The 27,767-nt window shown below is 37.3% G+C and overlaps 1 protein-coding gene across 3 annotated transcripts in view; it reads right to left on the bottom strand.

Annotated features, from left to right (window-relative positions):
• The window catches only part of NBAS (NBAS subunit of NRZ tethering complex), a 339,511-nt gene that overhangs the window by 201,142 nt on the left and 110,602 nt on the right, over nt 1–27,767 (bottom strand). For all 3 annotated transcript variants that reach the window (XR_009566136.1, XM_030844571.3, XM_030844572.3), the window contains 2 exons: nt 12,809–12,892; nt 5,490–5,643 (listed from right to left, as the gene is read on the bottom strand). Coding sequence is in view for 2 of the 3 variants with exons in the window: in XM_030844571.3 (XP_030700431.2) it covers nt 5,490–5,643; nt 12,809–12,892 (238 nt within the window). In the remaining variant the exon portion in view is untranslated. The remainder of the gene's footprint in view (nt 1–5,489; nt 5,644–12,808; nt 12,893–27,767) is intronic.

Below are 27,767 nucleotides of genomic sequence, written 5' to 3'. Positions count from 1 at the left end.
GCCAGGACATGGAAGCGACCTAAGTGTCCATCGACAGATGAATGGATAAAGAAGATGTGGCACATATATACAATGGGATATTACTCAGCCATAAAAAGAAACGAAATTGAGTTATTTGTAGTGAGGTGGATGGACCTAGAGTCTGTCATACACAGTAAAGTAAGTCAGAAAGAGAAAAACAAATACCATATGCTAACACATATATATGAAATCTAAAACAAAAACAAAAACAAAAAATGGTTCTGAAGAACCTAGGGACAGGACAGGAATAAAGACACAGACGTAGAGAATGGACTTGAGGACACGGGGAGGGGGAAGGGTAAGCTGGGACGAAGTGAGAGAGTGGCATGGACATATATACACTACCAAATGTAAAACAGATAGCTAGTGGGAATCAGCCACACAGCACAGGGAGATTAGCTCGGTGCTTTGTGACCACCTAGAGGGGTGGGATATGGAGGGAGGGTGGGAGGGAAACGCAAGAGGGAGAAGATATGGGGATATATGTATATGAATAGCTGATTCATTTTGTTATAAAGCAGAAACTAACACACCATTGTAAAGCAATTATACTCCAATAAAGATGTTAAAAAAAAAAAAAAGAAACTAGAAATCCTATACAGCTTCAGAGTTGTTGTCAGTGAGGAATTTCAGAAATGCATTTTGCTTTTTTCATATGTCCTATCGTCATAAAACAATTCCTAGGGGCTTATGGGCTCCCATTTGCTGATTCCAATGCTTAATGTATTGTGTGAGGCAACATAGCTATTCTAGATTTTTTTCAGAGCAGGGGATGCAAAGTTTTCTAAAGAGCCAGACAGTGAATATTTTAGACTTATGAGCCCTGTCACACTTGTTCAACTCTGCCACTGTAACAGAAAATCAACACAGGCCATACTTAAATGAATGGGTGTGGCTGTGTTACAGTAAAACTGTACTAACAAAAGGAAGCACTGACAAACCTTGCTTTTGATTATGATTGAGGCGGTTTTTTTCCTTTGTGCTATGCTGACTACCCAGGTTCCGCTGAGTAAAGTGATTTCTGAACTGCTCTCACTTATTTTTCCTTCTTAAGAATCAGATAAGGACAGGAGGATCTCAAATACTATTGTGCAGTAGGTTATCTTTTTATCACTTACTTTCACACTTGAGTAACCTGAAGCTAGTGTGGTAAAGGTACTCCTAGATTCTAAGCATGTATCTCTGTCTTCAAAGCTCATGTTCTTTCCTTCGGGCATGTGAAAATTTTTTGGAGGCTTCTACAATCTGTCCTTTTGCTCTTGGAGTTTCTGCAACTGCAGATAACCTATCTGATGGTCCCTTGCTACATTCTGGCCTTAGGTCAACTCATTTCTATGAAGAAGTTAACAAGTGATATCATTTGGTGATACACATGTGAGTATGTCCTCTTATTAAAAGGAGACTCCCAAAACTGAAATGTCTTGAACAGACAGAGAAGTACATTTCTAATTGTATACTGAATATACCATGTTAAAAAGTAGACAAGAGATTTTAGGAAAAGGCTACCTATCTAATCACACTTTGTATGTCTTCTTTATCTACTCACAAGGCAAAGTTTGAAAATATCATTCTTCTCTTTTCCCTCTGTCATATTTGAGTTCCTGGAATTGGCAAAACGTAACCATGAGTGCCTGAGGCAGCTTCCTCCCAATGTGCCCTACGTGTTCTGCCACTGTCTCCACTGCCTTTGGAAACTGGAGGTGACTCAGCACTGAAGAATCTTACTGACTCTTTGCATGACTTTGGCATAAGAAAAAGTGCACATTCCTCTGTCTACCCCTAGTTGAGCTTATGAACAGGGACTCTGGATCCAGTCTACCTGGGTTCAAATCCTAGCACCCTTACATGCTAGGTCTGTGACCTTGAATGACGTTTTCTTTTTTCAACATTTTCATGCCTCAGTGTGAGTATATATGACGGGAATAGGAAAGCACTAATCTCCTAGGGTGACAAGGATTAAAGGAAATCACATATGTAAAGTACCTATAACAGTGCACGACAGGATGTGAGCACCGCATGGAATATTAGTTGCTATCATAATCATCAACACCTCTTTTCAAAACTTCTCCATAAATGCTTTCGCCTGTTATTTGTCAGATTATCTGTCCTTTCCTTAGTCTTCTACCAACATTTCTCTTTGTATCTTTATTATAGAACTTAAAAAGTTATGTTTAATAGAATGACTTGAATGCTTGCCACTCCCACAAAATTCAGTGTCTTAGGACAGAAGTCATAATGCTCTCTTCCTCATCTCTTTTATCACAGGGCCTTAGAATGATGTTTTCTCATATACTGTACATCAGCTAAGTGTGAAATAAATAAGAATGCAGGAACCCTCTTGCACTGTTGGTGGGAATGTAAATTGATACAGCCACTATGGAGAACAGTATGGAGGTTCCTTAAAAAGCTAAAAATAGAATTACCATATGACCCAGTAATCCCACTACTGGGCATATACCCAGAGAAAAACATAATTCAGAAAGACACATGCACCCCAATGTTCACTGCAGCAATATTTACAATAGCCAGGTCATGGAAGCAACATAAATGTCCAACGAGAGATGAATGGATAAAGAAGATGTGGTACATAAATACAATGGAATATTACTCAGCCATAAAAAGGAATGAAATCAGGTCATTTGTAGAGACGTGGATGGATCTAGAGACTGTCATACAGAATGAAGTAAGTCAGAAAGAGAAAAACAAACATCATATATTAACGCATATATATGGAACCTAGAAAAATGGTACAGATGAACCAGTCTGCAGGGCAGAAATAGAGACACAGATGTAGAGAACAAACGTATGGACACCAAGCGGGGGAAAGTGGCGGGGGAGGTGGGGGTGGGATGAATTGGGAGATTGGGGTTGACATATATACACTAATATGTATAAAATAGATAAGTAGTAAGAACCTGCTGTATAAAAAAAAATGAAATTCAAAAAACAAAAAATACAGGCAGAGGAGCTGAATAGACATTTTTCCAAAGAAGACATACAAAGGGCCAACAGGCATATGAAAAGATGTCCAATATCACTAATAATTAGGAAAATGCAAATCAAAACCACAATGAGATATCACCTCATGCTCATTACAATGGCTACTATCAAAAAGGCAAGAAATAACAAGTGTTATATCTAGAAGTTCAGCTAAAAACCACAAAGTGCTCAGACAAAACTGATCCAAACAGAATCCCTTCTCTTGTTAGCCAGAGACAATAGTAAACTACATGTGTTTGTAAACTCCTGTAAATCAAATGATGCCATCGATCTTAAGAGATGTCTGCTACACAGTATACAACCTACATGTGCCTGTACAAACTACCAAAAATGTACCTCTTTGACTCACTTAAGAGCTTTCTTCATCAATTATTTACAGGTGAGTTTCTCCTGAATCAGTGAAGTAATAAATAATGCCTTTGCTTAACGTGACCGATATGAACTGGTCATTTCCAGATGTGTGATACTGGTCTCAGACTACAGTTCTCAATGGGAGCAGAACTGTCCACCAGGAGGCGCTCCGAAAATCTGAGGAAGCATTTCTGTCTTTCCCAAGTATTAGTGGAACTTACTAACATTCAAGGGTGGAAGCCAGGGATGACAGACATTCCACAGTGTGCAAGGAAGTCCCACACAACCACCTTGTCCTAATCCCTGCCTACCTTCAAATACCCTGAAAAAAATATTTACCATGAGTTGTTCACATCCCAGACAGCAATTTGTAGTGTTTAATTCAATACACCTCAATCTGTCTGCAATGTCAGCTATCTTGTTCAAAGTGATTTCTCACTGACTTTAGTCACTTTTTTAGCGTACTCATGACCACGCGTTTACATATTTTATTTATCCCATATACCACAGTTAAGTCATTATATTAATTTTTTGGAAATTATTTCTGTAAATACAGTATGCCCATGACTTTCACATCAGGATAATAAGGAAGTATTACAAAATATTTGCTACAGAAAAAATACAATGGGTCTGAGAATTGAGATCCACTCTTTTGGATTAATTTATCTGGCTTTCAGTCATTAAGATTTGTGTAATTGTCCATTTTTATATGGACTCTATAAGAAATACTATGCAGAGACCTGTATTTTGTCTGGCTCTGCTACTATGTGTCCCTGAGCAAGCTGTTCACTTTCTTTTCTGTGGACCTTAGTTTGTCTCTCTATAACATAGAGAATTAGACTGGATCCCTCCAGAGATTCTTTTCATTCTGGTATCTTAGAATTCTAAACATTTTCAAATGTCCTTAGCCATCTTCAAAAACCTGAAAAGTCAATTATAAATATTCTTGGCCATCCTCTGAAAAGTTTGATCTATAATATTCCCATCAGCTCCAGCAAATAATTTGTCAATTCTATGAATACTAAAAATAGAAATTAGATTAAGCAGAAATTCAAGAAGGCTATCAAATGCAGACACAGGGCTGTGCCAGATACACTAGGCAGAAATTTAAACAAGGGGGTTTATTCCTTCCTGCAATACAGCTGTTCATCAGCCTTTCTGAAATCACCCTTCCTGACAAATGAAAAACTGATTGTCGGACAGGAAGCCCAAAGCCAAAACTGCAAGTAGAATGAAAAAGACACCCACTGGCCGGACCCTGAATGAGATTTCAGACAAGATAGGGCGTGTTCAGGGTGGTATAGCCATAGACCTGAATGAGATTTCAAAGGCCATTCTGCCATTCTTTGCTCCGAATTGCCAACTTCTGTTCTCTAGGATGAAGACAACTTTTGCTTACATTTGCAGAGAACTCAATTGGAAGAATTTTTAATGTTCTCTCCTGTATATTTTATTTTTTATCACTGACTCCAGTATAAGAACTCACCCCCTGAAAAAACCAAAGTACAGAAAAGGTAGGTAGCAGGTCCAGAGTCACCAGGTCTATTAGCAGAGGAGTCCAGATTCCTATTTAGATCTCCTAAGCTACAATACAACCCTCATCTCTCTCTTCTACACCCCCCTCTGATGAAGCTGTTACACATCTCAGTAAAGGCACATGGGAACTGAGGGAAATTAGGCTTGGACTTCAGGGAAGTGTTAGAAACAGACCCTCAAACAGGGTTCCTGGAAAGGAAAATAACAATCCACTGCATTCATGCAATGTAACAGGGGACTAATCAAGCATTTCTATGTTGATACAATCTTTCGACTTAAAGTGGTATTAAGCCTATTAAGCATGTATGTAACATCTGGATCAGTATGTACATATTTTGTAGCTTACATTTTAAAGAAAGGGTTTGAACAGCTTTTGTTATATGTATTTGCTCTTTAGGAATCCAAAAAAAAAAAAAAAACCACAAACGCTTCTGAAGCAAAGAATAAATGAATGAAAGTAATAAAAAATTTTCATTTCATCCCTTGCAAGCTAGTAATATATACAGGATCCCTGGCACTGCTGTCAGCAGCCAAAACATGCACTGAATGCTAAGGATCTGACACAGCACTGCCGGCCTCACCTGCAGAGCATAATGCTCTATTTCCTCCGCTCTGCTCTGATACCAGTCCATAACCTTCTCTACTGTAAGCTGGGATGTCCTGTACCTCAGCAACTCAGGCTGTGCAGCGTACAAGAACTCACTTTCATCTGGGAGACTCGGCTCAATCACCATTCTGCAAAGCACAAAAAGAACAATTAATAACTGACTGAAATGCTAGGGGAAATTATAATTTTGTGAAAGACAGAGAGGGAGACAGAGACAGAGATGTGGAGAGAGCAGTTACTTAGACTGGCAGTATGTATGTACGTATGCGTGGGTGGGTGTGTTTGTGTGTGTTTTCCTATATGTATCTGCACACTTACAAGATAAATGGGAAATTTGGGGGATGCTTAGTTTCCTATTAGTTTTCACAATTTAAAAAAATCAGAATAGATAATGAATCAAAAAAACTATGTCACAAATCAATCAAATAAGTATTAAATAAAATCAGAATCACCCAGGGTAGCTTTAAAATGCACATGGCTGAGTAACTGCCACAGGTCTACTAAGTCACAATGACCTGTGATGCCAGCCAGGCCTAGTTTAGTAAAAAACACCCCCAGGTGATTCTGATCCAAATATAAATTAAGAAGTCTTGTTTTCCACATTCATAAAAATAAGAGGAAATATGCCTTATTTTTGTTGATAATATAACTTCAGTAGGTATCAGCAACATAGTAATGCACTGCAATTTGCAAAATAAGGAACTACTCTATACTACGTGCCATCAGGAGTGAAAAAGAAACGACATCAAGAGGAAGATACCCGGGGAAAACCTCACAGGGATCACAAATTATGAGGAGTTTTTACGAGGACAATCCTGGCCAATTGCCTTCAATGGTTAAGAACTAAAAAAATAAATCAATAAGTAAAAAGAAATAAAAATTAACTTAATGTAAGATATTTCAGATAGAAATAGGGGGAAAGATCGTGTTCCCTTAGGGATATTCATTCATCTAAAGTAAGTCAGTAAAGGACAAGTGGTATAATTATTACTATTACAAGGCAATGGGCTTCAGTCAGAACTGAGGTGCAATTCCTTCACTGAAAGCTGTGAAACCTTGCATAAATTAGTTAAAACTCATCTAAGATTCATTTTGCTCATATCAAAAATGGGAATAATACCATGCAAGAATATTCAAAATAATATAGATAAAGTACGCAGAGAATGCTGTCTGGCCCGGAGCAGGTACTTAATTTTTACTTACAGGTATTATTTCCATTGGAATTACTAGCAGTTATAATATATGACCAGACTCAAAGCTGACAAATATTTGGGTGTTTAATCAACATGACTTAGACAACCTACTGTGCTTACAACTGGTAGTCCTTTACTTAACTAGACTCACAACCATCATTAACATTCTGACCACAGTGATTCTTCCCCATCACTGCCACATAAAAGTCACATCCCTTCCCCTGAAATCTTCCCATTTCAGGGAAAAAATACCCATAAGCAACTTTGAGTTCCTCTGATACTTTTTTCAGTCCTTATCTATTTCCCTCTCAGCACTGTTTCACAGAATTTAACCATTTTCTCCTTCTAGAAACATGCTTGTCTTTCGTTCCAGCATGTCATACTGTCGTGCCATACTGTCCAGCTATACAGGTCCCATCTTTCTGGCTGTTCCTTTTCGGTCTTCTTTGCTAGAATATCCTCCTCCAGCTGACCATTAAGTACTAGCTCTTCCAAATTCTCCAGCTCTCCTGTCTTCTCACTATATCTCTCTAGGTCTCCCCTTCAATGCTACAATATAAACTGACCACCATATTTTTACGCCTAACCCAGACTTCACCTGAAAGCTCCAAAATCGTCCTTCTATATGCTCTTAGATGTTTCTCAGGCATTTCAAATGCAACAACATCAAAACTGAATTCACGGGCTTCCCTGGTGGCGCAGTGGTTGAGAGTCCGCCTGCCGATGCAGGGGGAACACGGGTTCGTGCCCCGGTCCGGCAAGATCCCACATGCCGCAGAGCGGCTAGGCCCGTGAGCCATGGCCGCTGAGCCCGCGCGTCCGGAGCCTGTGCTCCACAACGGGAGAGGCCACAACAGTGAGAGGCCCGCGTACCGCAAAAACAAACAAACAAACAAACAAAAAAAACAAACGAATTCACGATATCGCGAGGTAATACAGTCTTTTATAAAACAGAAACATGATTATATCATCCCCGTGCCTCCTTTTATAGCTTGTCATCTGCCTTAAAATATTCTAGCCTCACCTTGATTCCAATGTCACTTTTGTCCTGTATACTTCAACAATCCAGGTCTTATTTTCAGTCCTTAAAGGGGACCTCACCTTGAGCCTTTCAAATGGTCTTCCCTCTGCTTAGAACACTCCCTCCCCTCATTTGCCAAACTCACCCCCTGCTAAGCTAAATCCTATTCATCCTTCAATCTCAGATTTCATACCACTTCCCAGGGAAAACCTCCTTGCCCTCCACCAAGTTTAGGTCTCCCTGTTATGTGCTCCCAGTGGCCCCTGCACTTCTCTTTCAAAACACGCATCACATTGGTAATTTAGAGCAGCAGCACCTTCCTGCTAGATTATATACTTCATGAGTACAGAGGCTGCATGTTTTTCTTCCTCCAGTATTCTTGAATCTAGCAGAGGACAGAATTAATTACAGTAGACCCTTGAACAACATGGGTTTGAACAGCGTGGGTTCACTCACGTACAGGTTTTTTTTAAAGTAAATACCGTAGTGCTACGCCATCTGTGGGTGGCTGAATCCACGGATGGGGAACCACGGCTATGGAGGGAGGGCCGATGATAAATGACAGGCAAACCTTTGAGTTCACAGAGGGTCGGCACCCCTAACCCCTGCGTTGTTCAAGGGTCAACTGTACATGAAAAGCCCACGAGATATCCTATAACCACCCTTGTAGATACAGAGAGTCTGGTGGTTGCCAGACATAGGAGTACAGGGTGGAAGTAATCGTCGGGGGAGGTGGGGGAGGCAATAAAATGAATGGATTAAAAAAAGAAATGCCCTGGGAAAGTTTGTATCATCTTCAAAGGCATCTTTTCTTCTGTCAAACGTTTCCTAGCTTTCCATTTTTATAGGTTTAGGAGTTCCAGGGCAGCAAGTTTTGCTTACAACTCAGCTTGCGGTGCTTGGTCTGAGAAGAAATGCCCTTACTCCTTTCATCTCCTTGTTAGAATCATAAAAAGGCACAGGCTAAGGAGAACTGGGAAGCATCAGGTGAAGGAACAGGGCTACTCTGTCAAAAGCACCATCTTAAACTGAGAGAACTGTGGGCAACGGGATCACACACCTTCCCTCCGCCATATCCACTGGCATCAACCTCCCACCTTCTCCAACTTATATCCATCCTCTATCTCTCATTACAACTGGTAACTGTGGACTTCTAGTTAAAGAGGGCTGATACATACCACGCACTAAGCTCCACTTTTTCCTGAAACTCTACTGAAATGACAGTAGACGATTGTTAAAGGGGCGAGGGGGTCACATAAACACTCAAGGAGGAACGGAGTATATGGAGTAAAAAGAAACTAAACCATTATCTTCCACTGAAGCAAGTCCACAGATAATGGCCAGAACTAAAAAATTCAAGGGGTAGCTAAACTCAGAGGGGTAGCTTACTCAGAGATTGGAGTAAATATCAGAACGATCCTTTAAAGGAAGTGAAAGTAGTTACTCCTGGAGAGCAGGATACAAGGAAGGGGAACAAAGGAGTATGGGTTTTGGTTGTTGCTTTTTTTTTTTAAACAAGATTTGCAGAAACTTTTAAACCTTTAATCTATTTGCAACTATATAAAACTTTAATAAAAATTTTCAAAAAATAATTTTTTAAAAGCAAATAATAGCAAAAACACAGCAGGACATTCAATTGCTGTTACAATAAAAGCCATCAGAGAGAAAAAGGTAACTAAGAGTTACATATTCTATTGACTCAGATATCAAAAGTGAAAGATACAAAATGAAGGGAAACTGCCAACATTAGTGCTAACATGAAGAAAGCTTCCAAATTTCACTTGCAGGAAAGCTTCCAAACTCATTCTATGAGGCCACCATCATCCTGATACAAAAACCAGACAAAGATACCACTAAAAAAGAAAATTACAGGCCAATAACACTGCTGAACTTAGATGCAAAAATCCTCAACAAAATACTAGCAATTCAAATCCAACAATACATTAAAAGGATCATACACCATGATCAAGTGGGATTTACCCCAGGGATGCAAGGATTTTTCAATATCTGCAAATCAATCAGCCTAATACACCACATCAACAAATTGAAGAATAAAAACCATATGATCATCTCAATAGATGCAGAAAAGATTTCTCACAAAATTCAACAACGATTTATAATAAAAACTCTCCAGAAAGCGGGCACAGAGGGAACCTACCTCAACATAATAAAGGCCATATACGACAAACCTACAGCTAGCATCATACTCAATGGTGAAAAGCTGAAAGCATTTCCTCTAAGATCAGGAACAAGACAAGGATGCCCACAATCACTACTTTTATTCAACACAGTTTTGGAAGTCCTAGCTATGATAATGAGAGGAAAAAAGAAATAAAAGGAATCCAAATTGGAAAAGAAGAAGTTAAACTGTCACTGTTTGCAGATGACATGATACTATACATAGAGAATCCTAAAGATGTCACCAGAAAACTGCTAGAGCTCATCAATGAATTTGGTAAAGTTGCAGGCTACAAAATTAATGCACAGAAGTCTCTTGCATTCCTATACACTAACAATGAAAAATCAGAAAGAGAGATTAAGGAAACACTCCCATTTACCACTGCCAACAAAAAGAATAAAATACCTAGGAATAAACCTACCTTAGGGGACAAAAGACCTGTATGCAGAAAACTATAAGACACTGATGAAAGAAATCGAAGAAAACACAAACAGATGGAAAGATATACCATGTTCTTGGATTGGAAGAATAAATATTGTCAAAATGACTATACTACCCAAGGCAATCTACAGATTCACTGCAATTTCTATCAAATTACCAATGGCATTTTTCACAGAACTAGAACAAAAAAATCTTAATATTTGTATGGAGACACAAAATACTCCAAATAGCCAAAGCAATCTTGAGAAAGAAAAATGGAGCTGGAGGAATCAGGCTCCCAGACTTCAGACTATACTACAAAGCTATAGTCATCAAAATAGTATGGTACTGGCACAAAAATAGAACTATAGATCACTGGAACATGACAGAAAGCCCAGAAATAAACCTGGGCACCTGTGGTCAATTAATCTACGACAGAGGAGGCAAGACCATACAATGGTGGGCAGTCTCTTCAACAAATGGCGCTGGGAAAACTGGACGGCTACATGTAAAAAAAATGAAATTAGATCACTCTTTAACACCATACACAAAAATAAGCTCAAAAGTGGATTAAAGATCTAAATGTGAGACCAGACACTATAAAACTCCCAGAGGAAAACATAGGCAGAACACTCTCTGCCATAAATCGTAGCAATACAATATCTTTTCTGATCTGTCTCCCAGAGTAATGGAAATAAAAACAAAAATAAACATATGGGACCTAATTAAACTCAAAACCTTTTGCACAGCAAAGGAAACCATAAACAAAATGAAAAGACAACCCACAGGCTGGGAGAAAATATTTGCAAATGATGTGACCGAGAACAGATTAGTCTCCAAAATCTATAAACAGCTCATGTGGCTAAATCTCATCAAAACAAACTACCCAATCAAAAAATGGGCAGAAGATCTAAACAGACATTTTTCCAAGGAAGACATAGAGATGGCCAAGAGGCACATGAAAAGATGTTCAACATCGCTAACGAGTAGAGAAATGAAAATCAAAACTACAATGATATATCACCTCACACCAGTCAAAATGGCTATCATCAAAAAATACACAAACAGTAAATGCTGAAGAGGGTGTTGAGAGAAGGGAACCCTCCTACACTGTTGGTGGGAATGTAAATTGGTACAGCCACTATGGAGAGCAGTATGGAGGTTCCTTAAAACACTAAAACTAGAGCTACTATATGACCCTGCAATCCCATTCCTGGGCATATATCTGGAGAAAAACATGGTCCAAAAGGATACATGCACCCCAATGTTCACTGCAGCACTGTTTACAATAGCCAAGCCATGGAAGTAACCTAAATGTCCATCGACAGAGGAATGGATAAAGAAGATGTGGTACATATATACAATGGAATATTACTCAGCCATAAAAAAAGAATGAAATAATGCCATTTGCAGCAACATGGATGGACCTAGAGATTGTCATACTGAGTGAAGTAAGTCAGACAGAGAAAGAGAAATATCGTATGATATCACTTATATGTGGAATCTAAAAAGAAATGATACAAATGAACATATTTACATAACAAAAACAGACTCACAGACTTAGAGAATGAACTTATGGTTACGGGGTGGGGAGGAAGGGTGGAGGAAGGGATAGTTAAGGAGTTTGGGATTGACATGTACACACTACTATATTTAAAAAGGATAACCAACAAGGACCTACTGTATAGCACAGGGAACTCTGCTCATTGTTATGTGGCAGCCTGGCTGGGAGGGCAGTCTGGGGGAGAATGGATACATGTATATGTATGGCTGAGTTGCTTTGCTGTGCACCTGAAACTATCACAACATTGTTAATCGGCTCAACTCCAATATAAAATAAAAAGTTAAAAGAATTTTTCACTTGCAATGACCATACTACTGGTTAGGGTTTTTATTTAACATTTATCAGACAGATAGTTCATACACATAGTTTTTAAAAAATCCAAAGGCATAAGATGATTCATATCAAATGTAAAACGAGCAGGGAGTATTCACCAGACTTTGAGGAGTGCGGGATAAAGGGGTTCCAATGCTCCTCATCAGGAATTTCAGCCCCACACCTCATCTCCCATCCCCTTCTGTGGGACCTGATGCCTCCATGTTCTGAGGCTTTCCATGGTTAAGTCGTATAAAAGTGAAAATTAAAACTGAATCAAGAACAAAATTGCACACATATCATAAAAACAACTATGAAAATATACCTGTATATGTCAAAGAGTAAAAAGGAATACCCCAAAATGAAAAGAGTTGTTCTACAAGGACCACTTGTAGAATAATTCCTTTGGAGCATTTAACATTTTTCCATTAAAAGAATTTTTAACATACCTTGAGTAAAGTCAAGTTTTTAAAAAAACTTCACTCAAACTCTCAAGCAGGGCCACCATCAAATAAATGACCATCCACCAACACCACCTGCACAGGGCCTTCTATTCATCCACCCCACAAAGAAATGAAGAGCTTTCACGCTGGCTCTTTCTTACCTGCACTCCAACTCCTCACACCAATCTTTATCTCGGTGTTTATGTTCATGCCAAGGAATGATCATCAAGGAGTCACCGTCATAACTTAAAATTAAAAAAAACAAAAAGCATAAGTATTTAAAATACACATTACCTCAATGGCTGGCAACACAAGGAACATGATGCAAAAGTATCCCTATAACCTTAAACCTACAAGATTCCTGTTTATGGTATGATAAGTGGTACATGATACGTATCATATACAATATGTAAAATTAAAAATACCAAATTGCTGATTTCTCTTTGATCATAAAATGGTTCAAAAGAAAAGAAAAATTCAAAACAAAAAATTTGGCAAAAAACTAAAGGATGGTATGGGTATATTTTCATTCACACATTCTAAAATACTTATCAAAAGTCCATATTTTATGTTCTTAATGCTAACATAAATGGTCCCTTGCCCTCAGAAAGCTTATAATCTAACTTGCTATGATCACAGAAATGTTCTCTAACTGTGCTATCCAATACAGTAACCATTAAGCTACATGTACCTATATTAACCACTTGAAATGTGACACTGATACGAAGAAAGAAACCTTTAATATTATTTCATCTTAATTAGTTTTATTTAAAATTTAAATAGCCACATGTGGCTGGTGGTTCCTATATTGGACAGCCTCAACCTAGAGGACAAGTAATAGCCACAGTGAAGAAATAATTCTGCAGGTAAAAAAATATCACTAACAAATGACAGAAGGAGAGTCTAAGAGGAAAAGACAAGTCCTCATTGGATGGAATTAAGAATAAATTAAAAAGGAAGAGTCAGGTAAAGACAGTAGAGTAACACAGCAGAGCAATGTGCTACGCATCAGGAGACAAGGGAAACATAAATGCATCCACCTGTTAACCATCTACACAGTCGTTCGCACATGACTTTCTAAAGTGAAGCACTTCAAACATTACCTCTAAAGTACCTTTTAGTCCTAATATTCCCTAAATCCATGAAAACAATGGAAACATCCTGAATTAAGAATGAAGACAAAAATTCTAAAAACAAATTTCAATTGCCTTGTTTCTACAGTTCAATAAAACATCTTATCTCATATTTGAGAATCAACAGTAGCACTTTCTAAAATTTATCATAGCCTCAGAGAAAGGACCGCACTTTTGTACATTATGAGGTTATGTTTTGCAATTTCTTATCTTACTAAGTTATGAAACATGCCTTGCACAAAAAATACTTCATAAGCGTTTAGAAATTATGTAACTAAAGAGATTAGTCTTCACGTAAAAGGGAACAGAGACCACCGGGCGGGGCAGGTTACAAGGAAAAGAGAAGCTAAAAAGATCTGGAAATGAGCAGGGCTAATTCATCTACCAACAGCATCCCCTTTGAAGTCATTATCATTGGTGCAAAGCATCCGAATTCAAAGTTCCCCATTAGATATTCACAATAAGAAATGTATTACATCATATTTTTAAAACACAGTATTTTATCTGCTTTTTAGCTAGCATGTAATGTCTTAGCAAACTATGTACCAGAGATACATTTTTGAAGGCCTGTGAGTTCACAGGTTAAACTGCAGAGTCATGCAGACAATTACAGTGTTCACTATGGGTGCCCCTGTCACACTACTTCATTTGTCACCAAGTAAAAACTATTTTATTTTCTTCCACATCAGTAACTCATATTTTACCACACATCACTGACAAGTAGAAAAGATAACATTTGGATACAATGATGATAATAATGCTCACTCTTCCAACATGAAAATAAATTGTACCAATGGACTGAGGAACAAGGGAAAAAAATAACACACCAAACTATTCCTGCCTTTTCTAATTAAAGCAGACACGGTTCCACAAGCTACACAAAATGTTTTCCAAAAAATTAAGAAAAACGTTTTCACAAGTTGAGATTTGTATCTTCTATACCAAGTACGTATTAGATACAAGGATCATTACTAAAATGATTAGTAATGGTGTGAGTCTCAGCAAAATAACATTTATTTGGTATTTGAAGACTAGAAAATTGTAAAACTTTGTCAAGCTTCAGTAAACAGAAATGGGTAAGAAAACATGCCTATTTTTATCAAAACACACATTAAAGACAAGTTCTGCTCTGAGGTTCACTCCAAAAAGTAGGCCTAATAGAGTCCCAAGTTAATGATGCATTTTTGCTGCATTTTCAAGGCACAGCACAACTAAACGTTTCAACATGTTTCTGAATGTGCTGATCACCACTGATTTAATGATAAGAATACTAGTAGTAATATAAAAGGAACGATCAGCAATAGCATAATCTTTAATATTTATTGATCTCTCACTACGGACCAGACAGGATGAAATGCTTGTAATATATAATACCTAATTTAGTCCTACCTAACGTAGGTGATATTATCTTCCTCGTATTATACCGAGAACACTGAGGCCCAGGTTAACTTGCCCCTCCTCATAAAGGCAATAAATGACAGAGCTAAGGATTCAAACACAGCTCAACAGTTAGAATCCGAAGCTTACCCTTCTGGCTAGTAGATGGCCACCAGGTTAGACAGAGGTACCAGTTAGACTGTGCACAGCAGGTAGAGGGCAATATGAACCTTCCCAAATCTTAATTCAGACGACCCAATAAGGACCTTTTACATGCATATCTGAAGGACACACTTAAACTGAGATATAAAACCAATCTTGACACCATTAGATCACTAGTACTAGTCTCATGAACCTAAATTCTACCAAATAAGGCTTCATCATCAAAACTTACATAAAAAATTAATTAATTAATTAAAATAAAATAAACCTTTCTGCTCTTTGATTTTCTTCCAGGATGCTTCTACAAAGCAAATTATTTTCAAACAAATTTTAGGAGTTTAAAATGCTTGCTACAAAAACACCATAAGTTCTTTATCATGAATCAAATGATAGTGTTTAAGAAACAGACAGGACGTCTTCCCCAGTCAGAATATAAATTTCTTTTCCTTTTTTTTTTTTTTAACATCTTTATTGGAGTATAATTGCTTTACAATGGTGTGTTAGTTTCTGCCTTATAACAAAGTGAATCAGCTATACATATACATATATCCCAATATCTCCTCCCTCTTGCGTCTCCCTCCCACCTTCCCTATCCCACCCCTCTAGGTGGTCACAAAGCACCGAGCTGATCTCCCTGTGCTATGTGGCTGCTTCCCACTAGCTATCAGTTTTACATTTGGTAGTGTATACATGTACGTGCCACTCTCTCACTTTGTTCCAGCTTACCCTTCCCCCTCCCCGTGTCCTCAAGTCCACTGTCTAGTAGGTCTGCATCTTTATTCCCATCCTGCCCCTAGGTTCTTCATGACCATTTTTTTTTTTTAGATTCCATATATATGTGTTACCATACAGTATTTGTTTTTCTCTTTCTGACTTACTTCACTCTGTATGGCAGACTTTAGGTCCATCCACCTCACTACAAATAATTCAATTTCATTCCTTTTTATGGCTGAGTAATATTCCATTGTATATATGTGCCACATCTTCTTTATCCATTCATCTGTCGATGGACACTTAGGTTGCTTCCATGTCCTGGTTATTGTAAATAGTGCTGCAGTGAACACTGTGGTACATAACTCTTTTTGAATTATGGTTTTCTCAGGGTATACACCCAGTAGTGGGATTGCTGGGTCGTATGATAGTTCTATTTTTAGTTTTTTTAAGGAACCTCCATACTGTTCTCCATAGTGGCTGTATCAATTTACATTCGCACCAATAGTGCAAGAGAGTTCCCTTTTCTCTACACCCTCTCCAGCATTTATTGTTTGTAGATTTTTTGATGATGGCCATTCTGACTGGTGTGAGGTGATATCTCATTGCCGTTTTGACTTGCATTTCTCTAATGATTAATGATGTTGAGCATTCTTTCATGAGTTTCTTAAGAGCAGAATTTTTGTTTGTTTTGTGTATTGCCATATCCTCAAAGCTAAAATAGTGCCTGACATTTAGCAGACTCTAAAATAATGTGTCAACTAAATTAATTAATTGAAAGCACAACAAAGATTTTTTTAGAGTGATCTCACAAGTATCACAAAAATTCAAAATTGGAATAGAGCAATAAAAGGACTTACAGTTACATCAAGGAGGTATATTTATATGGAATCTGTAGATCTGACAGTGAGAACAAGAATACTTTCCTGATACAGATTATTATCCTGATGAAAGGGCAAGCTATACTGGTGATGGTATACAGCTACATTCTAGATTATTTAACATGTCATATTACACTTATGGGGGAAATGTGATTTCAGAATACATATTTTCCAAAATCTGACCATTTTTTACACTTCAAAATAATTGATTAGTTCTATCATTACCATCTTTAATATACCCATATTTTAGTTACTTATTCTTTCATAAGGTAAACAGAATGATAGAATGCTTAATAAAATTCAGAGGAAAACGTTTTTATTAATTCTGTTCCCAACAAAAATATTAGCCATGTAAATTAATCACTAAGTGGATTAGGTGAAAATGTGGTTAAAAAAAACTAGAAAACACAACTGTTCCTTCTAAAGAACTGCAGAAAGTTTGGTTAGTTGCAAAACTTACACTTTGAATCTAAAGTTCTATAAACACAAAATAACATTTACATACTCTTTTTTTTTTTTTTTTGCGGTACGCGGGCCTCTCACTGTTGTGGCCTCTCCTGTTGCGGAGCACAGGCTCCGGACGCGCAGGCTCAGCGGCCATGGCTCACGGGCCCAGCCGCTCCGCGGCATGTGGGACCTTCCCGGACGGGGACACGAACCCGTGTCCCCCGCATCGGCAGGCAGACTCCCAACTACTGCGCCACCAGGGAAGCCCTTTACATACTCTTTATTTCATCTTTTTCTTCTCTTGTTTCTATTTTGCTAGGGAAGACTTAGAAATTAAATGCATCATCCCCACTAAAAAAATGAAGTACATGGTAAACTTAAATTATCTCTTTACAAAATAATGGCTGCTTTTGCTTAATTTGAGGATTCTTTATATTAGAGCCCTGCTCGTTGTTTTATGGCAAACAATAAGCTTTGCCAGTTTCATCTGAAGGTTACATTTATCTGTCAGCAGAAAAGGAATGACTATAACAAGTTCTATTATGTTCAACTATTCTCTCACCAATTACTTCCCACACTAAATATAAATGTTTTATTTCAAAGAAATTTTATCAGGAATAAGCTTACAAAAAGTTCTTTTATTCGTGTTCTATGCCTTGGAAACAAAAGGCTAAACAGACAGCATATTCCTACTAATTGCCACCTTTCATGCACTGGTTTTAAGATGTGAAGTTATATTTATTTCTGTTATTTAGCACAGAAGAAAATGTTCTGGAAAAGACAGGACAAAAAATAATAATTTGGGCCTACGTGTATAACTACATGTGATTACCATCACTGAATAAGTCAAACTTGATCAGAAACTCAAGGGGAAACCAATTAAAAAGCTAGTTATCACTCAGAACACCAAGTTTGAAAGAAAAAATGTAAAGACATCAGAGTTCTCCTCCAGTTCAATGGGATTCAATTTCATTAATAAGTGACTTAGAAAATACAGAATCAGCTAATAAGATATCCTGACACTTACCAGTATTCTCAGATGTTAGCAATGTGTAAAAGAGAAACAAGAGTTAAAAAAAAAAAAAAAAAAAACCCCACACTAAGGTTTGACTTCTCCTCCGCCACTAATTTAATCTCTGGGACCCAGCTGCCTCATCTATTAGTAAATACTGTAATATTATGTGCCCAAAATGAAGATGGGACTAGAGCAATGTTTTCTTGAATTCTAATCCAGAATAACTAGAGCGTGCTCTTAGAAGTCTAACCTCTGTGTGGGAACTGTGATACCACCCTGCAGAAACACGTAATCTTGACCAAGCTACCCAATATGCCTGTGCTTCAATTTCCTCATTAGTGAAATAGGGATAAGAATCTAAATTGGGGAAGGATCAAATTAGAACATATAAAGCCTTCAGAACCGTACCTCGTATACAGTAAAAGTTTATCCATCATAAAAACCATCAATATTATTAATGCCACCAAGAAGGTTTTTCATGTGTAGTGAAATACAGGACATACATGACTGACTGTCATTTCAAGATCTACTTTATGATAGATAGTAACACCATATTAAGAATCATATCAATGATTATATTTACAAATGCCTAACAATGGCAATAAACTCTGCTGACATCATACCGGGTATAAGGCACCTGACCAATGCAACAAATAGTAACAAGAGAATTTGAGGAGCTGATTTACAAGGTAGTAGTAAGTAACATTTTCCACAAGGCATCATCTCTCTCCCAAATGCTTACAGTCAACTTTGAAAATAAATATTTAACCATGAGCAAAGGATGATTTGATTATTTCTAAGGAAAACTAGTCGTAAAATCATTAAAGTTTAAGGGAAAGGCACAAACTCCAACAGAGAACCACTGAAGAAATTTCCAGAAAAGTTAGTTATAAATAATTGAGAAAGGACGCTATTCACATAGGTGTTTAATGTCAACAAAACATGGGGCAAAGGATGAATAGAGACATCAATGAAATGAAAATTGCCCCCCATACCACTACCACTATCACCCGCCCCTTGAACAAATGACTGATTTTGAAGAAGAGACACTGAAGGTCCTCAGAAAAATGAAGAATACCTATCCTTGCTACAAGGAAAGTCACTAGGGTAAAAAAAGCATTCTCAAACCCAGTTTCAACAGCCTATACTTAAATAAGAATAAGCTAAAATGAATAACATCTTTAAAAAATCAAACAAAACATTTATATAATAATTTTTATGACTGGGGAAATCAAGATGGCAGAGAAGTAAGGTGCTGAGCTCACCTGCCCTACGAACTCATCAAAAACACATCTATACATCTACAGGTGGAGCAACTCTAGCTGAAAACACCCTGGAGACTAGAAAAAAGTCACTTCTATTTACAATCAAGGCTGTAAAAAAAGATTCACACAGAGGTGGGCAGGAAGGGAGAAGAGATCAGGTCGGAACCTGTGTCCCTAGAAGGGGACACAGAAGAGGAAGGGGATATCAGAGAGTCAGGGATCCTCCCTAGGGAATGAGGGATTTGAGATACATGTTAGACAACCCAGACCTGTGGTCCCACACCAGGAAGACAAGTCCCATTAACTGTACTGAAAATCAGTGGGACTTACTTACTTAGAAACTGAGATATAAAATACGACCTCAAAAGCACAAAACATGGAGAGGGGATGAAAAAACGTAGATCTTTTTGAATGTGTCTGAACTTAAATGACTACCAGTTTGAAAAAAAGTAGATATAGCTATAGGTCAACATATATGAACCCCAGGGTAACTACAAATCAAAAACCTACAACAGATACACAAAATCTAGAGAGAAAGGAACACAATTATAACGCTAAAGGGAATAGACTAAAAGAAGAAAAGAACAGAGAACTATAAAAAACAACCAGAAAACAAGTAACAAAATGGCACTAAGGGTATACCTATCAGTAGTCACTTTAATTGTCAATGGACCAAATGCTCCAATCTAAAGATACAGAATGAAGCAACAAGGACCTACTGTATAGGAGAGGGAACTATATTTGATATCTGGTAATAACCTATAATGGAAAAGAATCTTAAAAAGAATATACATATGTAGGTAAACAATCACTTTGCTGTACACCTGAAACTAACACAACACTGTAAATTAACTATACCTCAATATTTTAATGGTTTCAAAAAAAAAAGATATAGGGTGACTGATAAAAAAAAAAAGACATACCCATATGTTGCCTGCAAGAGACTTACTTCAGAGCTAAAGATGCACACAGACTGAAAGGGAGAGAATGGAAAAAGATATTCCATGTAAACGGAAACAAAAGGAAAGCTGGTGTAGCAAACTCTTATCAGACAAAGTAGGCTTTAAAATGAAGTCTATAACAAAAAGACAAAGAAGGGCGCCACATAATAATAAAAGGGTCAATCAAAGAAGAGGATATAGCATGTGTAAACATATATGCACCTAACATGGGAGCAAGTATTAACAGACATAAAGGGAGAAATTAACAACAATACAGTAACAGTAGGGGAATTTAACCCACCAGTTACATCAATGGACAGATCATCCAGACAAGAAAAAGAAATAAAAGGCATCCAAAATGGAAGGGAAGAAGTAAATCTGCCACTATTTGAAGATGACATGATACTACATATAGAAAAGCCTAAAGTCTCCACCAGAAAAACTATTAGAACTAACGAATGAATTCAGTAAAGTTGCAGGACACAAAATTAATAGACAGAAATCTGTTACTCTTCTATACACTAATAATGAACTATAACAGAAAGCAAGAAAACAATTCTGTTTAAATTTCACCAAAAAGAAAACACCTAATAAATAAACTTAACCAAGGAAGTGAAAGATGTACACTCTGAAAACTATAAAACACTGATGAAGGAAATTGAAGATGATAACAAGAAAGGAAAGGTATCCCATGTTTATGTATTAGAAGAATTAATACTGTTAAAATGTCCATATTATCCAAAGCAATCTACAGATTTAATGCAATTCCTATCAAAATACCAATGACGTTTTTTACAGAACTAGAACAAATAATCCTAAAATTGATATGGAACCAAAAAAGACCCTGAATAGCCAAAGCAATCTTGAGAAAAAAGAACAAAGCTGGAGGTATCTTGCTCCCTGACTTCAGACTATACTATAAAGCTACAGTAATCAAAACAGTACGGCATTGGCACAAAAACAGACACACAGATCCACAGAACACAACAGAGAGTCCAGAAATAGGCCCACACACATATGGTCAATTAATCTTCAACAAAGGAGGCAAGAATATACAATGGGAAAAAGACAGACTCTTCAATAAGTAGTGCTGGGAAAACTGGACAGCTACATGTAAAAGAATAAAATTAGAACATTTTTTCACACCATATACAAAGAAAAATGCAAAATGGATTGAAGACCTAAATGTAAGATTGGAAACCATAAAACTCTTAGAATAAAACATAGGTAGGGGACTTCCCTGGTGGCGCAGTGGTTGGGAGTCCGCCTGCCGGTGTGGGGGATGCGGGTTCGTGCCCCGGTCCGTGAGGATCCCACGTGCCGTGGAGCGGCTGGGCCCGTGAGCCATGGCCGCTGGGCCTGCGCGTCCGGAGCCTGTGCTCCGCGGCGGGAGAGGCCACGGCAGTGAGAGGCCCGCGTACCGCAAAAAAAAAAAAAAAAAAAAAACATAGGTAGGACACTCCTTAACATCAATCATTGCAATATTGTTTTGGATTTCTTTTGGAGAGGCAAGATAGGGGTAGAGGATTAAAAGGTACAAACTACTACTATTTATTACATAACTACTTTATGTAATAAATAAGATATATGGATATATTGTACAGATAGGGAATTGAGCCAATATTTTATAGTAACTTTAAATGGATTATAATCTATAAAAACACTGAATTACTATGTTGTATGCCTGAAACTAATATAATATTTTAAATCAACTATACTTTAATTTTTAAATATTTCCTTATATTGTTTCATTTCACCATCAAAGAATCATTTGAATTAAGATATGGTCTTGCTATCTCAGTAAAAAATATCATTTGAATTCTCTAAAATCCATCATTGCATTAAATAAGAAAACAATATTTGCAAATGAAGCAACCGACAAAGGATTAATCTCCAAAATTTACAAGCAGCTCATGCAGCTCAATAACAAGAAAACAAACAACCCAATCCAAAAATGGGCAGAAGACCTAAATAGACATTTCTCCAAAGAAGATATACAGACTGCCAACAAACACATGAAAGAATGCTCAACATCATTAATCATTAGAGAAATGCAAATCAAAACTACAATGAGATATCATCTCACACCAGTCAGAATGTCCATCATCAAAAAATCTAGAAACAATAAATGCTGGAGAGGGTGTGGAGAAAAGGGAACACTCTTGCACTGCTGGTGGGAATGTGAATTGGTTCAGCCACTATGGAGAACAGTATGGAGGTTCCTTAAAAAACTACAAATAGAACTACCATATGACCCAGCAATCCCACTACTGGGCATATACCCTGAGAAAACCAAAATTCAAAAAGAGTCATGTACCAAAATGTTCATTGCAGCTCTATTTACAATAGCCCGGAGATCGAAACAACCTAAGTGCCCGTCATCGGATGAATGGATAAAGAAGATGTGGCACATATATACAATGGAATATTACTCAGCCATAAAAAGAAACGAAATTGAGCTATTTGTAATGAGGTGGATAGACCTAGAGTCTGTCATACAGAGTGAAGTAAGTCAGAAAGAAAAAGACAAATACCGTATGCTAACACATATATATGGAATTTAAGAAAAAAATGTCATGAAGAACCTAGGCGTAAAGCAGGAATAAAGACGCAGACCTCTTAGAGAACGGACTTGAGGTTATGGGGAGGGGGAAGGGTGAGCTGTGACAGGGCGAGAGAGAGTCATGGGCATATACACACTAACAAACGCAGTAAGGTAGATAGCTAGTGGGAAGCAGCCGCATGGCACAGGGATATTGGCTCGGTGCTCTGTGACAGCCTGGAGGGGTGGGATGGGGAGGGTGGGAGGGAGGGAGACGCAACAGGGAAGACATGTGGGAACATATGTTTATGTATGACTGATTCACTTTGTTATAAAGCAGAAACTAACACACCATTGTAAAGCAATTATACCCCAATAAAGATGTTAAAAAAAGAAAAAAAAAGAAAAAAAAGAAGGCTCAACATTTAAAAAAAAAAAAATAATAATAATAATAATTTTAATTTAATACTAATTTAATAATACTTTTTCCATTCAGCATTTGGTGTTATACATATAACAAATATGTAAATGTATATTTTTCATTTTTATTTTCCTGATGATTTTCATATTTATAATGCTGTACCTATGGAAAATATGGTCTTCAAAAATTAACCTATGCACCCATGGTCAATTAATCTACAACAAAGGAGGCAGGAATTTACAATGAAGAAAGGACAGCCTCTTCAATAAGTGGTGCTGGGGAAACTAGACAGCTATATGAGAAAGAATGAAATTAGGACATTCTCTAACACCATATACAAGAATAAATTCAGAATTAATTAAAGACCTAAATGTAAGACCGAATACTATAAAACTCCTAGAGGAAAACATAGACAGAACACTCTTTGACATAAATCACAGCAATTTTGGATCCATCTCCTACAGCAATGGAAATAAAAACAAAACTTTTTAAAATGGGACCTAATTAAACTCAAAAGCTTTTACACAGCAAAGGAAACCATAAACAAAACAAAAAGACAACCTACAGAATGGGAAAAAATGTTTGCAAATGATGCCACTGACAGGGATTAATTTCCAAAATATACAAACAGCTCATATAGCTCAACATCAAAAACAAAAACAAAAAACCCAATCAAAAATGGGCACAAGATCTAAATAGACAGTTCTCCAAAGAAGACATACAGATGGCCAACAGGCATATGAAGAAATACTCAGCAACCCTAATCATTAGAGAAATGCATATCAAAACAAAAATGAGGTATCACCTCACTCCGGTCAGAATGGCCACCATCAAAAAGTCTACAAATAATAAATGCTGGAGAGGGTGTTAAGAAAAAGGAACCCTCCTACACTACTGGCGGGAATGTAAATCGGTACAACCACTATGGAGAACAGTATTCAGGGGCCTCAAAAATCTAAAAGTAGGGCTCCCCTTGTGGCGCAGTGGTTGAGAGTCTGCCGAGGCAGGAGACACGGGTTCGTGCCCCAGTCCGGGAAGATCCCACATGCCGCGGAGCGGCTGGGCCCGTGAGCCATGGCCGCTGAGCCTGCGCGTCTGGAGCCTGTGCTCCGCAACGGGAGAGGCCACAACAGTGAGAGGCCCACGTACAGCCAAAAAAAAAAAAAAAAATGTAAAAATAGCTCTACCATATGATCCAGCAATCCCACTCCTGGGCATATATCTGAAGAAAACCATAAGTCAAAAAGATACATGCACCCCAATGTTCACTGCAGCACTATTTACAATAGCCAAGACAAGATGCAACCTAAATGTCCATCAACAGATGAATGGATAAAGATGTGGTGTGTGTGTGTATATACATACACACACACACACACACACACAATGGAATATTAGCCATAAAAAAGAATGAAATAATGTGATTTGCAGCACACATTATTTGGCTGGATGGACCTAGAGATTATCATGCTAAGTGCAGTAAGCCAGACAAAGACAAATATCACATAATATCACTTATATGTGGATGATAATGATATAAACGAACTTATTTACAAAACAGAAATAGCCCCACAGACACAGAAAACAAACTTATGGTTACTAAAGGGGAAAGGTGGGGGAAGGATAAATTAGGAGTTTGGAATTAACATATACACACTACTACATATAAAACAGATAACCAACAAGGACCTACTGTATAGCACAGGGAACTATACTCAATATTTTGTAATAACCTACAAGGCAAAAGAATCTGAAAAAGAATATATATATGTATGGATCACTTTGCTATACACCTGAAACTAACACAACATGGTAAATCGACTATACTTCAATTAAAAAAAACAATGGGCTCAACTTAAAAGTGGTGAATTACAATTTCCATTTATAGTAATCAACCAAACTTTATATTCGAGGTTGCCAGGACTTCATTCAGTGAGGGAGAATACATATTAAATGTGATGATACTGAAAGATCTGAGGTATAAAAGTCAAATAAGAATCGATGAGGAATATCTTCACACTGGGGAGGCCCAAAACTACATGTCCACAACTATCAAAAGGGATGTATGGATAATAGGAGAGAAATCCAATCCATTGCACTCTGTGCTCTGTGTTACTTAGACTGACCCAGAACCAGCAAAGAGAATAACGGTAAGGCCCTTATTTCATGTTACTTCAAGACAACAAGACCCACAACAAAGATAAAAGTATATGACAACTGAATTTATCAGCTATAAAACTAATGAAATATACCAAAATGTTCATGAATTGTATCAACGTACATTATAAACCCTGACGATATATAAGGTTGTACTGCTAAGAGTTTGAACAAAAGGATTAGAGAGGAAAAGAAGAGGTTTTTTTAATCTCCTTTTTATTCATATCACCAAATAAAGCAGCATAAATAATGCCCATGCAGATCCCAAGCCACAGGAAGATTGATTTCCTCATTGTCACCCTTCAAAAATCCCTGCATATTCCTACTTACAGACCTGTACTAAATGGACATTTCACACACCATCTATAAAGCTATCCAACGTTGTCCAGTCTATAGCTGACACTTATAAAATGCTTATAATGTGTGAGAACAATTATAAAGTTCTAAGCTTTTACACACACACACACACACACACACACACACACACACACACACAAATTCAGCAATCCTGAGAGACAGACAATATCCTTTCCCATTTTACCGTAGAGGAGACAAAGACACAGAAACGTTTACTTAGTAACTCGTCCGAAGTCTCACAACTAAAATGCTGCAGCTGGGATTTGAAGCCAGGCAGTCTGTTTCCAGAGCCTGTGCTCTCAGACACTATGATGTCCTACTTATCTGAACCCCACCTCTCCCAGCTCAAATTCCCACTTTTCTCAGACGTTTCTATGACCATTCCAGGCACTGCTTTCTTCCTGTTCTAAATTCTCACTACTAATAACTGCACAATTCATCTGGCATTTACTCTTACTTAACCTTAAGAAAATATACATAAGGTGGTACATTTGTCTCATGTTTTCATGAAGTTCTTTAATTTCCTAGTACATATTTTGTATCCCCACTAAAAGTAAATTTTTTCCTTTCTTGTAAATATTCCTTTGCATCCACCACAACTCCTAGCGGTGTTACATGCATAGCAATAATATATCATCATTTTAACTAAATTTATATAAATGCATTATTTCATTTAATCCTCAAACACCCCATAAGTTAAATATTATGATTATAAATTTGCAGGTAAGTAAACTCTATGAGCTCAAAAATCATCATTGACTTACTGAATGAATCAATGATTCAATGATCAATAGAAACAGATCCACTGATATTCTTTTAATTCTAAAAGCAGAGCTCTCCAAAACAAGTAACAAGAAAACTCTTAAGAACTCAAAATATAAGATTCAGTCGAGATATAAATGAACAATAAATGAAAAATATAAAAGTCAATTTAGGAGGAAGACTACATACCTAAGACTGTGTAGCCAACTCTTTCAGCACTTTTCTCACTGCTACTGTAATTATCTGTATACATGTCTTCCAGAGAACGAGCACTTTATACCCTCAGCACCTAACTTAAAGAAGAATCTCAGCAAAATGATTAAATCAAGTAGTTAATTAGATAACTTCTTTAAGAAAGGAAGCACTGTGACTCTAACTTCTGAAAAACTCTTCAAAGAGAAAAATGTGTACTTCAGAAACCAAGTTGTATAACGGCAGTAAGAAGAAAAATATGTGGATATAAGATACATGAAAAGAAAAAGAAAGCACAGTAACCTAATCTAAATGGATAGAAAACTAGTATGATTCATGGCAGGCATAGTTACAATGTTATCTTTAACTGTGTCAATCAATGTAGTGTTCATTAAAGAAAAAAAACTGAAACCTCTGCTGTTCCCAGATCAAGCAGCTTACCAGACTTTCTTCCAGATTACTAAACCCTGCATGTATTTCTGTTACTGCTGTCAGTGCACTGAATTACAATTATCTGTGTCTTGCTCCTTTACTAAACTGTAAGCTCCTTCAAAGCTTTAGTCATTTTTCTATCCTTCATTTAATACCTGGCATGCATTTAAACCTCACTAAATATTTAATGGATGAATGGATGATGGACAGACTGAAAGATAGATGGATAAATCTGAATAAATGAAAAAACGAAAACTACCCGAAAACCACAGGGGTATTTACATCTCAAGATCAATATGCTTTCCCTGTAACTAAAGATTTTGAT

This window comes from Globicephala melas, chromosome 12 (genome assembly GCF_963455315.2).
Source record: "Globicephala melas chromosome 12, mGloMel1.2, whole genome shotgun sequence".
NCBI lineage: Eukaryota > Metazoa > Chordata > Mammalia > Artiodactyla > Delphinidae > Globicephala > Globicephala melas.
This window is presented reverse-complemented; position numbering and strand designations above follow the sequence as displayed.